A 15,441-nucleotide genomic window follows, 5' to 3' on the forward strand; every position below is an offset into this window, starting at 1 on the left:
CTTTCAGCATCGGTGGCAACAAGATAGACGATATGTATGGTTTCTCGGCATAACCCTTCAAAAGGCGAGTGTCACTTGACTACGCCTCGGATGCATGACTGCTCGCCTCACACGCCTCACACAGTCAGTCAGCAGATGTTGAAGCGTCCAAGACCGTCATGAGCTACGTTGTGGACTTTGTATAAGTTGATCCAGATCAGTCACTACTTTTTCCTACTGGCATGTTCCGGTACCCATAATTATCGACACCCACCATGGAGTGTCAGTGTCTTTATCCATTGTGGAGACGACGAGACCGTGAGAGACTTCGCTGCAGTGGGTTATGAGACCGCGAGAGACTTGGCTGCAGTGGGATACGAGACCGCGAGAGACTTCGTTGCAGTGGGATACAAGACCACGAGAGACTTTGCTGCAGATGGATAGACCAGTGAAAGGGTACTAGACATCACTCCGAAGAATATGTCAGAAAGAAAGATGGATAGGTCATTGCGACCATATCTTTCTTTCCCTTTGGGACTGCCCACAGGTCCTTAGAACCTCATTTCCCTGGATCAGTGGTGGATGCTTGCAAGATGTGTTTGCTTACCCAGCTCCTTCAAGAGGACAAGTTGCATCTTGTCCATGGTGTGCAGTTGTAGAGGTAAGAAGGATGCGAGAGTGACTGGCTCTCCCCCTTCCACGCCTTGTCCCTCCTCTCCTCTTCCTTCGGGTAGAGGATAGGACTCGAACTCACACTGGCTGGTCAGACGATTGATGCGATAAGCTTACACAAGCATCCTTTTTATGTTTCTTATCAGAATCATAGAAGCAATCCTGCTCCTTCCTCTAGCAAGGGGAAGAAGGAGACTGACAATAATGCAAATTCTTCCCAGAACTTTGCATTAATGTCTCCGACACCAAATATTCTCCACAGCCCTTTTTCAGATGAGTCACGATCCCTCACTCATTTCGAATAGGCCCAGAAGTCTGATGATCATGCAGCTCCTATACTCCGATCAAGTTGTCAGAGGCAGTAGAGCACTCCTCCTCGCTCTTATAACCAGGAGTAGCCTAGGTGCGCAGAACTCCAGTCAGTTTTAGAGGCTCACTCAGATTCCTCCCACCAATCAGTGAGTCTTCCTTGTGTTAAAGGACTGAGGGTTTGTATTACGTGTCGGAACAAATCACAATTTGTCGTAAATTGTATTTTTCCTAACTATACAAACCTGAGGTCCTTTACAGATATGCCTACCTTATGCCACCCCTCAATCTGAACCTGGGCCGAAAGGCAAAGTGGAGTGTTTACATCCAGGGCAGGCTAGCCTGCCACACGGTACTTACTGCCTAACCACTTGTTCAAGATTCAACGGCCGTAATTCCAGCTACGCTGTAAGTACATTCCTTATGTTAAAGGACCTCAGGTTTGTATAGTTAGGTAAAATACAATTTACGACAAATTGTGATATTTCCCTCGCAACATGCTTCTGTTATCAGTTGAATTGTCTGAGGTGTAGGCACATACCGTAGTTAACTCTACGGGTTCTGACAAAGACAAATAGAATCTTCTTAATTGAACTACATCTCGGGACTACCTTGCAAGCCTCCCAAGAGTTACCCGTTTTGATTTTGAGATACTGGTGGTATTGTTACAACAACAACACCACAGCGTTTGCATTCACTGAAATCGGTCTCGGTTAAAATGCAAATGCTCGAGCGTATTTTCTTGCGCTCGATGGTACTAGCTGGACGCCTTCCTTCTTGGAATGGATTACCTGGCAACTCGGGATGACGAGTGAACGAGAGCTAGCGGTGTACGGGCTGCCTGCCAGCCCTGCCTGCCGCAGCCCAGTACCAGCTGGCTCTCCGAGATAGTTCGGTCGGCTATTGTCTCTCGTCTTCTGCGATGATTGACTACCGAATCGAATCTCTGCCCAGCAATCACAGACTTAGGCCTCTGGTTGGCTGGAATTCTGTCATACGTGCATGACCATCTCTACTGCATCGCCTTTTGCCGTTGCGAGAATTTTCAGACAGAGGTATCTCATTAGACTCGTTATCATCTTTCTGTTTACCTCACGGTAAAAGAAGTCTTTAGCCTAGTCTTCCGCTTCATCGCACCTGCCGCTGCGATGACACAGAATGATTTCTTCAGACATCTTAGTTTGTCTTCTAAACACATCTCGTAATTCGTAGGTGTGCAATTATTCTTTGTTCATCCTGAATTGTAGATGAATAACGGAAGACCTCCCCTGTTCCCCGCCCTGCCAGCTCTACTTCCAAGTATAGGAATGTCCTTCCCTGATCCAGCCCATGAGAAGCGGTTCTGCAGGCAGTACAATCCCTGTGTTTTCATTACTGAAAAGTTCTCCGCTGTCATTGCAACTCCGACTTTTCACTGAACAGCAATGAAGTAGCTGTTTAGCGTTTTCAGTCCTATGTAAAACAACAGGGATTAAGCCGTCTTCACTGGTTGGTGTCATCGACAGGACTTTTTCTACGTTCAGAATCTTGAGAGTTAACTTCTCTCGATTCAGCTTTGAAGACATCGGTCTGCATTCACCTAAATCACTTTAGTCTTTCACTGGCACATAGTATTGTTTCTCCTTAGTTGAGATTCAACTACAAGAGAACTTCTGTCTTGCCATCAGGGACCTCTGTCTCTAGAAGGCAATTGACTTTTGTCTGATGGGCACATGCTTTGAGAGAATCATTATCACGTCTCCCAACATCGATGACAACAAGATAGACGATCTGTATGGTTTCTCGGTATAACCCTTCAAAAGGTGAGTTTCACGTGACTACGTTTCAGATGCATGACTGCTCGCCTCACACACACCGAGCGCAGTCAGTTGGCAGCTGTTGAAGAGTCCAAGACCATCGCGAGCTACGCTGTGGACTTTGTTTCGGATGATCCAGATCAGTCATTACTTTGTCCTATTGGCGTGTTCCTGTTACCCATAAGGATCGACACTCACCATTGAGTGTTGGTGTCTTTATCCACTGCGGATATTTTGAGACCGTGAGAGACTTCGCTGCAGTTCAATAGACCAGTGGATGGGTACTGGTCATCACTCCGAAGAATATGTCGAACAGGAAGATAGATAAGGTCGCCCACTGGTCCTGGGAACCTCATTTCCTTGGACCAGTGGTGGATGCTTGCAGGATGTGTTTGCTTACCCAGCTCCTTCAAGAGGACAAGTTGCATCTCGTCTATGGTGTGCAGATGTAGAGGTAAGAAGGATGCGAGAGTCCTGGCTCCCTCCACCTTCCACACTTCGTCCTTCCACTCCTCTTCCTTCCGGTTGAGGATAGGACTCGAACTTACACTGGTTGGTCGGACGATTGATGCGGTAAGCTTATACATAAGCATCCTTTTTAAGTTTCTTATCAGAAGCATAGAAGCAATCCCACTCCTTCCTCTAGCAAGGGGAAGAAGGAGACTGACAATAATGCAAACCCTTCCCAGAACTTTGCATTAATGTCTTTGACGCCAAATATTCTTCACAGCCCTTTTTCGGATGAGTTACGATTCCTCACTCATTTCGAAAAGGCCCAGAAGTCTGATTCTTGATCATGCAGCTCCTATACTCTGATCAAGTTGTCAGAGGCAGGGCACTCCTCCTTGCTCTTACGAACAGGAGTAGCAGCCTAGGTGTGTAAAACTAATTAGTTCTAGAGGCTCACTCAGATTCCTCCCACCAATTAGTGAGTCTTCGTTATGTAAAGGACCAAGGGTTTGTATATCGTGTAGGAACAAGTCACAATTTTTGAAAGTAAATTGTATTTTTCCTAACTATACAAACCTGAGGTCCTTTACATACATATCCACCTCATGCCACCCCTCGATCTGAACCTGGGCCGAAAGGCAAAGTGGAGTGTTTGCATCAGGGCAGGCTAGCCTACCTGCCTGCCACACGATAGGTACTGCCTAACCACCTTGTTCAAGATTTAACGGCCATAATTCCAGCTACGACGTAAGTAATTCCTTATGTAAAGGACCTCAGGTTTGCATAGTTAGGAGAAATACAATTTACTTTAAAAAAATGTGATGTTTTACTAGTAGTATACGGTAATTGAGGAAAGGGCAATAAATTTTTTCTTTCTTTTAGATTTCCAATGCTGTGGAGAATATGGGCATACAAATAGACAACTTGTGCTCATTTCTACCACAAGATCGTGTAGCAAATTTTGCACGTATGAACGCAATTCATTTATTGGAAGCCACAGAGAAAGCTGTAGGTAAGTTTATTTGAATTTAAGTACATAATCACCATTCTTTGTATACCTGTAAATGGTTCCTAATTCAAAAGTAAGTTTAAAAAATTCTGCAAATGTTATGAAACAGTTATAAGGATCCCATTCTTTATTTTGAAACAGATTTCTACTGACCCACTACTCATAAGAGGCCATTTTCTTTATCAAAGAAATATGGAAAAATTTGCTTTTCTTCAAAAGAAATAAAATTGTTAGTAGGTGTTAACTCAATAATCTAGTTCCAATAAAACCTGTTTGTTCTGACACGTAATACAAACCCTCGGTCCTTTACATAAGGAATTACTATTCAGTGCCATCTGGACTGGTCGTAAGATTTACTAACAAGGTAGTTTGGCCGTAACTGCTTGTCCGATGGTCGGGAGTCCCGCCCGACTGGAGGTAAACATATCACTTTGCTTTCGACCGCCGTCAGGTGAAGATGTGCTCGCTGCTCTGCCTGCCTCTTGTCGCAAGATTTTCAAAGCTGGAATACTTTTCAGCCTTTTGCTATCAGAATACTAGTGTGAAAAGTCATTGTAAGTACTGTGTTTATTATTTTTTTGTATTTATTTGTGGTATTGCATAGCTGAAGAACATGAAGTTCCACGAAGTGGATAAGCCCCCTCGTCCCCAATCCAACCAAAGAGTGTGCCCTGGAGTGGGAGGCCGCAAGTGTGGGGCGTTTAGGTTCATCAATGCTGTGGACCCTTATCCCTTGTGTACTAGGTGCCAAGGGTGTGAATGCTCTTGGGCCATAATACTTGTGATATTTGTGTTTCCTGGTCGGAGGAGCAGTGAGAGTTGTACGAGAAGGTGTCATCAGAAAGCTCTCCCTTGACACCTCTGGTGATCGACACGTCATCTTCCTTTCTCCCTCCTTGTCAACTCCCGTGTATGGCTCTCCCCTTTGGGGGATGTGTCCCGCTCCGCCTCTTCACTTGATTTGTCAAGCACAGAGGAAGGAGTGCTACACCCTGACCTTGAGTTGTACTCGGGGTCTTTCTGTCCTTTCAGGGTGGAATCCTTCCCCCCCTGAGCGAACAGGAACCCCCCCATTAACCCGACTGTTGCTTCTCCAGGTGCGTCTGCCTCCGCGGGTGGAAACCTACACTAGGTGTGGCAATGTTTGAGCCTTCCGGGCACTCCAAGTATCCAGGGGCTGATTCATCACCTGGCTGCAGCCCCTGTCACTCACGGGGTGGAGGTGAGGACAACCACAAGTGTCGACACCAGGTTATGCGGCACCACTGCACCTGGTGCATACCCAGCACGTGACGACAGTCACCCCTTCAGCTGCGGTACAAGCCCCCGCTGCCATACGTGGCCCAGTGGGAGATGGTTCCTCCGCCGCCTGGGTTTGCTGTCCTCATCCCACCCCCTGACTTCGAGTGCCCGAAGAGCTCTCCCCTTGACCGTCCTCCTGTAGCTGTTGCCATACCTGTTGTCTCCATTCCTGCCTGTGTAAGTGCTGCCGCTCCCGCAGGTCCCTCTGGAAAGGTGAAGTTGGGCCGTGTTGCTACCGCAACTGCCCCAGTTCCATCCTGGATGGAGGACCTGTCTGCTGTCCTGAAGAAGCTGGCAAAGAAGAGGAAGGTGTCGTCGTCTTCCCCGTTGTCTTCTTCGTCATCATCTTCTGCCACCTCTTCCCCTTCGACTTCCAAGGCCCCCCGGCCGAGGAAGAAGAAGGTGGCCTCCCCCCACAAGAAGTCTCGCTCAGAGACTTCTAAGGGTCTGTCCCGCCTTCCGCTGGTCCTTTCGTTCCTCAGGGAACGAGGCCCATCTCTCCTTCCTCAGGGAAGAAGACGGGGACCGTAGGGGTGCCAGCTACCGCTGGTACCTCTGCTCCCCCGGTTTCAGAGGTTTCGCCTCCGTACCGGGAACCGTCTCAGCCGCTCGCGACCATCGGACAAGCAGTTACTGCTGAACTACCTTATTAGTAAATCTTACGACCGGTCCAGCTGGTGCTGAATAGTAATTCCTTATGTAAAGGACCTCATGTTTGTATAGTTAGGAAAAATACAATTGTTCCGATACGTAATACAAATCATCGGTCCTTTACAATAGGAAGGTAACTAGCAGCAACTGGAACGGTAGTAAGCTTCGAACAAGGGAGTTCGGTAGTTAACTGCTTGTCCGACAGTGCGCGCCATGCGACTGGGAGGTGAAGAATCACTTTTGCTTTCGGCCGGGTTGGTGGAGGACGTGTTCGTCATCGCGCTCTGCCCGCTTCATCGTCGTATGCTTTGGTTGTGTGTTGTTTCTTCAACTTGGTTTGTCAGTTTTATGAAAGATTATTGTAAGTACGTGTGACTTTCTTTATTACTTTTATCACAATTATTATAGATTCTCGTGTAATGGAGCTGTCCACTCGCCCCCCCATCAGCCGCAGAGTTTGCCCTGGTGTGGAGGGCCACAAGTGGGGTCTTTCGCTCCTTTCCCGAGATCGATCCTCATGTGCTTTGTGCTCGGTGCCGGGGGCGTGAATGCTCTCGGGACCTGTAATATATGCATTAATTGGTCGGAGGTGCAGTGGGTGCTGTACGAGGGTAGGAAGAAGCGTAGGCCTGCGAAGGAGTCGTCGGAAAGCTCTCCAGCGACTCCCTTGGTTACGGACACTTCGTCTTCTTTCCTGCCCCTGGCTCAGCTCCCGCGTATGGCGCCTTCCCCTTCGTCCAATCCGTCAAGCGTAGAGGAGGGCGTGAGATACCACAACGTTCAGTTGTATTAGGGGTCTTCCGTTCGCTTAGGGTGGGGCTTCCCCCCCCCCACGCGAGGGGGAACCCCTCCTAATCACCCGACTGTTGCCTCCTCAGGTGCTCCTGCTGCGGTCAACGACCTCGGATGGGTGTGGGGGTCGCTGGGTCTCCAGGGCACGCTGAGCGTCCAGGGGCTGCTCCATCATCTGGCTAGTGCTGTTCCGGCCACCCATGGAGCGGTGACCACTACTACCACCACTGTCTCGACCCCAGGGTACGCCGCCCCTCCACACCTGGTCTACACCCCGCACGTGATGTCAGTGACTCCTACGGCCGCTGTGCAGGCCCTGATCGCTTCCGTGCCGAGGAGAGGCGTGCCTCCCCCTCCTGGGTTCTTCGTGCTTCCAGCCCCTGACTTCCGATGCCCGAAGAGCTCGCCCCTGGACCTGCTGCCGGTACCCAGGATGTTGCTGGCTGCTGCCCCGTCTCCTGCCGTACCTGACCTGCCTGCCATACCTGCCGCTCCTGCTGTTCCTGCCCCTGCCGATGTCGTTCCAGCCTGTGGTGTTGCTGCCCCAGTCGCTGGTCCTTCCGGACAGGTGCAGCCAGGGCCCTGTTGCTTCGGCAACAGTCCCGGCTCCATCCTGGATGGAGGACCGTCTATCCTGAGGGAGCTGATGAAGAAGAAGAGGAAGGTGTCGTCGTCGTCTGCATCATCTTCTTCGTCGCCTGCTGCCGCCTCTTCCCCTTCGACTTCTAAGGCTTCCAAGCTGAAGAAGAAGGAGGCCGCCTCCTCCCCCCCTTAAGAAGTCTCCCTCAGGAACTTCTAAGGGCCCGTCTCACTCCGGTGGGACGGGGGGTTCTTCCGCTGGTCCTCCTGCTCCTTCGGGAGTGGGGCCCGTCTTTCCTTCCGCAAGGAAGAAGACGGGGACCAGAGGGGTACCGACTAACACCGGTACTTCCTCGCCTGGTGCTAGGGGCTCTGCCGCTACACCAGGTTCCAGCTCGGCCTCTCGTTCGCGAGAGGTACCGAGTGTACGGTCTCCTGCAGGCAACCGTGCAGCCAAGGCTCAGGCGTCCGAGTTCGCTCGGCGCCAGGACCGAGGCACGGAGCGGAAGGCTGGCGAGATCCGCTCAGGTGACTCTCGCCAGGCCAGCGATCGCTCTCGTAGCGACCAGCTGGTTACCAGGGTTGACGTGCCGGTCCCTGACCGGTCACGTGCTGAAGCTGAGAAGAGGTCCCCGCGATCGTAGGAACCAGCCTCGGCTGGTCCCAGCGGTTCGACACGCCGTAAGGACAGGCACCGGTCCCACTGCGACAGTGGTCTCTGCAGGTCCCCTGACCGCCGCTCCCACCGGGACCGGATGGATAGGGATACCAGTAGCAACTCCTCTGACGCACGTGACCGGGGCAGCTGTTCTCGGTCCAGATGCTCTCCCCTGGAGAGCCGCGCGACCAGGCCTGCAACTCAATCACCACCGCGGGTTGGCGATCGCCTGCAGCCCCCCAAGCCCACCGGTTCTGCCGGTGAGCAAGGGGGGAGCGCCAGGTCTTCTTCTCCTGTCCCTTCAACTTCCTCGGGCTACACCAAGAAGGGCGAGGCAACAAGGCGTGATCATGAGGGGCACGCTCTTCACGGTCCCGCCACAACACCCTACAAGCCAGGGACGGTCCTCGGACCGACCAGGTAATATGCGCAAGTGGCAGGAGGAGACCGAGAGGGGTCTGTCACTGTTCCTCCTTCTGAAGGAGGGGCTTGATGGTCCTACTCCTCAAGATGCGGTCACTCCTGAGATCCAGAGGAATTTTGCAGATGTTATTGCACTGATTCATCAGCACAACGACCTCGGTGAAGAATCGCCGCTCCCACCTTCTGAGCCCACGTCCCGGCTCGAGTCGTTCTGGGGGCCTAAGAAGGAACCCAGAGTGACTGTGGGTCTGCCGCTATCGGAGCTGGCCGACTCAGTGGTGGGCCAGGTGGACTCGCTCGTCTCTGGACAAGAGGGTTCGCTACGGTCTGGCAGGTCATCTAAGCTACTTCCCCCTCCTCTACTGCGACAGAGAAAATTCTACGTGCCAACCGAGGATCCGATGCCACTCAAACAGGTTAACCCGGAGCAGCTCCTGTCGGAGAACCTGTGGTTCTCGCAGCAGCAGGCACTTGCCCTGGAATCCACCGCCATGGCGGCTTTTCAGGCAGTCTCCTGGTTACACCTGTGGTCCCTCAGAGTGTCCAAGGTCGCGGCCTCCTCCGGGAATATCACTCCTGAAGGGGACCCGGCTTTCGGGAGACTTTGCCAGTCTGGTGGTAGGGCCATCTCGTACCTCGCCCACTAGACAGTAAACCTGTGGGCCAACCTGGTACTTAGGCTTAGGGACGCAGTCCTTACCCAAGTGTCCAGGGCCGCTGGGCGTGAGGCGGCATTGGGCCTTTGCAACTGACAAGTGCTGAGTTCCTCTTCTCTCTTCCCAGGAGAGATGGTGGACGCTGCGGTGGAAAGACATCGCATTGATGACAGTGACCGTCTGGTACACCAGGCAGTATGGAAGACTTCTGGGCAGCCTCGATCAACTGCGGCCAAACCCAAGAGCTTGGTTAGCGCTTCCTCGGCTGCTAAGACGGTTGCCTCGTCTAAGCCCTGAGGAAAGACACTGCCTTCGACTTCAGCCAGGGGAGGTCGCTATCAGCCCCCCTCCCAGCCCTCCTTTCCACGAGGAGGGGCAGGGAAGAAGTTGAAGAGAGGCAGGAAACACTAGGGACGGCGTTCCCCCTCACCTGCTGCCGGAAGTGGGGGGGTGCCTGGCGAGCCATTGGGCAACATGGCACCACTACGGTGCCGAGACCTGGATAGTAGAGGTCCTTCGTGAGGGATATCTACTACCCTTCGAATCTCGGCCACCCCTCACCTCCAACCCGGTCCATCTTCAGACCTACGTTCCGGGAACATCAAAGGATATAGCCCTTTGACAGGAAGTCAAGAACATGCTGAGCAAAGGAGCTGTGGAGATTGTCAGGGATCGCTCACCGGGCTTCTACAGCCGCCTTTTCCTGGTGGAGAAGTCTACTGGGGCTGGCGCCCGGTGATAGATCTCTCCCCTGAACTGATTCGTTCGCCAGTCTCGGTTCACGATGGAGACGGCACGTTCTGTGCTCGACTCTATCAGGGAGAACGATTTCATGCTTTCAGTGGATTTGAAGGATGCGTATTCTCAGATACCCATCTATCAATCCTCCAGGAAGTACCTCTGCTTCATCCTCGACGGGACGGTGTACCAATTCAGGGCACTTTGCTTCGGTCTCAACCGCCCCACAGGTGTTCACGCTGGTGTCTGCTTGGGCCCACTCGTCTGGGATACGTCTTCTGAGGTATCTCGACGACTGGTTAGTCTTGGCGAGCTCCCGCTCACAGTTGCTACAGGACAGAGATCGACTTCTCGAGTTCTGCCTCAATCTGGGGATCATGGTGAACTTCGAGAAGTCAGATCTCGAAGCCAATTAGAGGATGAAGTACCTGGGTATGCTGATCGACACGGTAGCAGGGCGAGTGTTCCCCCGCAGACTTGCGGATCAGCAGATTCAGGGAGGCAGCCGGCCGGTTCCTGTCTCGGCAGGAACAGTCAGCTCAGCAGTGGCAGGTCTTGATCGGCCACCTGTCATCACTCGAGAAGTTAGTCCCTCACGGGCGTCTTCACCTGCGGTCTCTTCAGTGGAGACTAAAGGAGAGTTGGTCACAGGCAGAGGACCCACCGTACTTCCCCGTGTCCCTCACAGAGGAGGTGAGGCAGGACCTAGCCTGGTGGCTGGATGACAGGAACCTCTTAGAAGGAGTGCCTCTCCGCACCCCCCCCCCCCCCCCCCCCCCCCCCCCCCCCCCCCCCCCCCCCCCCCCCCCCCCCCCCCGAGATGTTTTCAGACGCATCTACCGAGGGATGGGGCGCACACCTGGAGGAGTTGCTGACTGCAGGAGTGTGGGACCATCACGACAAGCACCTTCACGTCAATGTCCTGGAGGTTGAGGCAGCGTTCCTTGCCCTCCAAGAGTTCTGGGACCGCTTGATGAGACACTCAGTGGTGTTGATGTGCGACAACACTACGGTAGTGGCATACGTCAACAAACAAGGGGGCCTAGTGTCCCTCCCATTGCACCAGATGACGCTGCAGGTGCACGAGTGGGCCGTGGCTCACTCGGTAGAGCTGTCAGCCCGCTTCATTCCAGGCAAGAGGAATGTAGTAGCAGACAAGCTCAGACGTGGCGGAAAGGCTTTTCAACCTGTGGGGGCATCCAGTAGTGGATCTGTTCGCCACCCGGTACAAGAGGAAACTTCAGGTTTTCTTTTCACCCGTGACGGACCCATGGACAGCTGCAGAGGATGCTCTTCAACACCCATGGGACAACCTCTTCGTCTACACCTTTCCCCCATTCTGCCTGATTCGCAAGGTGATTAGCCGAGTGCTGGCCACCCTGAATCTCAGGATGATCCACCATTTGGTATCCGGACTTGCTGGCTCTGCTTGCAGAGGCACCGAGAGAGATTCCCCCTTGGCACAATCTTCTTGTCCAGCCACACGTAGAACGGTACCACTGGACAGTCCAGTCTCTACATCTTCACGGCTGGCTGTTATCCACTGTCTCTTGCAAGCGAGAGGCTTTTCTGGCAGAGCGGCAACAGAGATGGCTGGACACGTCAGACAGTCCTCTGCAGCTGTGTACCAGGGAAAGTGGGCAGTCTTTTGTGGTTGGTGTCGTAGACGGGGTCTATCTCCTCTCAGAGCCACTCTTCAGCAGGTAGTGGATTTCCTCGTTTTTCTTCGCCGAGACAAGCTCCTCTCCGTCCCCACAGTCAAAGGATATAGAGCCGCCCTGGCCCTGGTCCTGAAACTGAGGGGAGTGGATATCTCGGACTCGTTCGAGATCTCCTTGCTTATGAGTAGCTTTGAGAGGTCTTGCCCACCCAGGGAACTCAGGCCCCCTGAGTGGGATGTGACTTTCGTCTTCAGGAGCCTGACTCGAAGACCCTTCGAGCCACTCCGAGAGTCATCAGACAGGGATCTGACCCTCAAGACCCTCTTCTTGCTGGCCCTGGCATCGGCGAAGAGAGTAGGGGAACTTCATGGTCTTTCCTTCGGCGTAAAACATACCAGGGGATGGGGATCTGTGACGCTCGATTTCGTCCCGAACTTCGTAGCTAAGACTCAGAATCCGTCGGTCCCTGACAATCGGTTAGAGTCTTTCACAATCCCCTCCCTAATGGATTTCACCGACAACGATACGGATGAGATGCTGCTTTGTCCTGTGAGGGCGCTATGGCACTATCTGAAGAGAACTCGGCACCTCAGGCCTGAGTGTCGACGCCTCTTCATTAGCACCGGGGTGACCAAGAAAGAAGTATTCAAGAACACTTTCTTTCTGGCTGCGTGAGGTGATCAGGAGGGCGTATGAAGCTGATGGTAGCGACAACATCCGTACCCTTCGTCCGAGAGCCCACGAAGTCAGAGGTATTGGTCCTTCCCTTGCGTTCTGCAAGAACTTCTCCGTGGCGCAGGTCCTGAAGGCAGGGGTCTGGGCTAACCAGACCACCTTCACCTCCTTCTACCTTCAGGATATTGCCCACAGGTACTTGGACACTTTTTCCTTGGGACCCGTGTTGGCTGCTCAACATAATGTGTAGCTTACCCAACACCCGAGCGGACAGGACAGCATCGAATCCTGGTGTGACTGCATGAATGGATGAGTGAATGAGAGTGTGAATGGCTTCTCTTCCCCATCTTTTTCTCCCCCTCTACCTGTGGGCAGAGGGACATGGTCGTCACTTTGCTGGAGCAGGATGAGATGCAGGTAAGCTACTCGACCGAGCCCCATCCTATCCCTTTCAGTAGGGATAGGAGTGAATATCCACCACTTCCCCCAACAAGGCGGGGGAAGTAGAAGCCAACAAGAGACAAACCCATGACTTTATACTATTGCTTCTTGCAATAGGAACAAGTTCTTGCTTGGTAAGTTTTAAGAGGTACGCTTGCCTCCCTCTTATTACTTGGGTCCAGAAGTCTGACCATTGATCCTGCAGTACATACCCCAATCAATTGGGCAGAGGCTAGGATCCCTCCCTCTGCTCTTATGACCAGGGAGGGAATCCAAAGTTGGGCAAAAACCAGTCTGTTCTTAAGACTCAGATTCCTCCCACCAAGAAGTGAGTCTTCCTATTGTAAAGGACCAATGGTTTGTATTACGTATCGCAACAAATGGCAATTTGTCCAAAATTGCATTTTTCCTAACTATACAAACCTGAGGTCCTTTACACATAGTCCGACCTCATGCCACCCCTCACTCTGCGTTTTTCCTGGGCCTAAAGCAAACTTGATTCTTCACTTCCCAGTCGCACGGCACACGCACTGTCAGACAAGCAGTTAACTACCGAATTCCCTTGTTCGAAGCTTTCGACCGTTCCAGCTGCCGCTAGTTACCTTCCTATTGTAAAGGACCTCAGGTTTGTATAGTTAGGAAAAATGCAATTTTGGACAAATTGCCATTTTACTTCCAAAAAATGTGATTTTATTTGCATGAAACATTAGAGTTAATGAAAGCTAGAAACCACATAGGCTATCACTGTCTGTCTTGTATAGCAGTCAGATGAGATTTAATGATGGAATTAAAGCTCTTTACCCACAGTTGTGGAAAATTCACGCATAAGATAACGTAACATTGGAATAGAATTTCATCTGAAGCTTGTCATTTAAAAAATAATCTAAGTAAAGAGATAAACCACCTGTTACTTGTAAGGTGTTTCCTTCAATGAACTATTAAGATTAAGTAAACTAAATTTTTATATTTTTCATTACAGGTGACCCTAAACTTTTTGAGTACCATGACTTGCTTCGTAACAGTGGTTCCAGGATGCAAGAAGTAAAGTCTAAGGTTCAACAGTTGAAAAATGAAATTGACACATTAGAAAAGCAGAATGCACGGTAAAATATATTTTTATTATCTGTTTGTTGTAGTTAATACATGTCTAAATAGTTAAAAATTAGTTTAAATGTTTTAAGGGATCTTACCTTAAGTGTTTGAGTATGGGGAAGGACTGGGATTTCGGTTCAAGCTTGAGGGATGAGGAACAACAACAAAAATGTTAGATTGGCTGATGTGTGCTGATGATAAGTGCTAATTGTTGAGGGTGAAGAGAAGCTGTAGACCATCAAAAGGGTGTTTGAGGTTGAATATTAGCATAAGTATGCATATAAATATTTGTTCCGACTCGTAATACAAACCCTCGGTCCTTTACATAAGGAATTACTATTCAGCACCAGCTTGACCGGTCGTAAGATTTCTAACAAGGTAGTTTGGTAGTAACTGCTTGTCCGATGGTTGGGAGTCCTGCCCGACTGGAGGTAGACATATCACTTTGCTTTCGGCTGCTGTCAGGTGTAGACGTGTTCGCCTCTCTGCCCGCCTTCTTCGTGAGATTTTTGTTGATGTCAACAATTGAGCTACTATTTTCTGCGCTTTTTCTTGTTGTATTACTAGTGTGTGTGCATTGTAAGTACTTATTACTACAGTAGGGCCTCGATAATTGCGGGGGATAGGGCCCAGAACCCCCCGTGATAAGTAAATACCCGTGTTATCCTGGTACCCCCCCTAAAAATTGCTTTAAACGGCCTACTTTAATAATTAACCCACCCAAGACCACTACAGTAGTACCTCGAGAAACGAAATTAATCCGTTCCGAGGCACCTTTCGTATCATGAGGTTTTCGTATCTTGGACCACATTTTACATGTAAAATGGCTAATCCGTTCCAAGCCCTCCAAAAACACCCCAGTAAATTTCATAATAAAAGGTAAATTGACCTATAAACAATGAAATACTACAACAATTTGGGCCATTCAATACGTAACTTAATAATAAAAATGCAAAACCTGTAAATAAAGTGTATATATTAGTGTACAAGAAATATTATTACTGTAACGTAAAATGTGGAAGCTTACCTTTCGAGTGAGGCTATCTCCGAAAGTGGCGGCAGAGGAGGAGGAGGACAATCGGCAGATACGTGCACTTAACTTTACGAAACACATAAAAAAATGTCAGAAAAACAAACTAAACTTTACAAAACACATTAACAAAACTGTAACACTTAACTTTACAAAAAACTTAAAATTTATTTTGTCTTTTTTTGCTTTTTACATTTCTTTTTACTTTTTTATACTTTACGTAATTTCAATTTCTTCACCACCGAATGGATGCCAGTCCGTTTACAGAATTTTTCGAACCACCCATGAGAAGCCTTGAACTCTGGGGTTGCCGTTGATGTCCCCTCTCCGCCGTCGTCTTCGGCTTGGGCAATCAAATCGCCGAAAATAGCGCTGGCCTTCTGGCAGATTGCCGTCTCAGTTATCATATCGCCATCGATTTCTTTGTCCTCGATCCATACAAGAAGCAGCCTTTCCATTTCATTATGCATATGGCTCCTCTTGTTGGACAAAATAGTCACGCCCTTGGAAGGTGTAGCTGCTTTGATG

General features: G+C 50.5%; 1 protein-coding gene across 1 annotated transcript in view; it reads left to right on the forward strand.

The window, feature by feature from the left end:
- The window catches only part of LOC135208610 (structural maintenance of chromosomes protein 5-like), a 357,310-nt gene that overhangs the window by 161,596 nt on the left and 180,273 nt on the right, over window positions 1-15,441 (forward strand). Inside the window, exons 5-6 of the mRNA XM_064240976.1 lie at window positions 4,089-4,218; window positions 13,771-13,894. Coding sequence (XP_064097046.1) covers window positions 4,089-4,218; window positions 13,771-13,894 — 254 coding nt within the window. The remainder of the gene's footprint in view (window positions 1-4,088; window positions 4,219-13,770; window positions 13,895-15,441) is intronic.

Source organism: Macrobrachium nipponense, chromosome 35 (assembly GCF_015104395.2).
Source record: "Macrobrachium nipponense isolate FS-2020 chromosome 35, ASM1510439v2, whole genome shotgun sequence".
NCBI lineage: Eukaryota > Metazoa > Arthropoda > Malacostraca > Decapoda > Palaemonidae > Macrobrachium > Macrobrachium nipponense.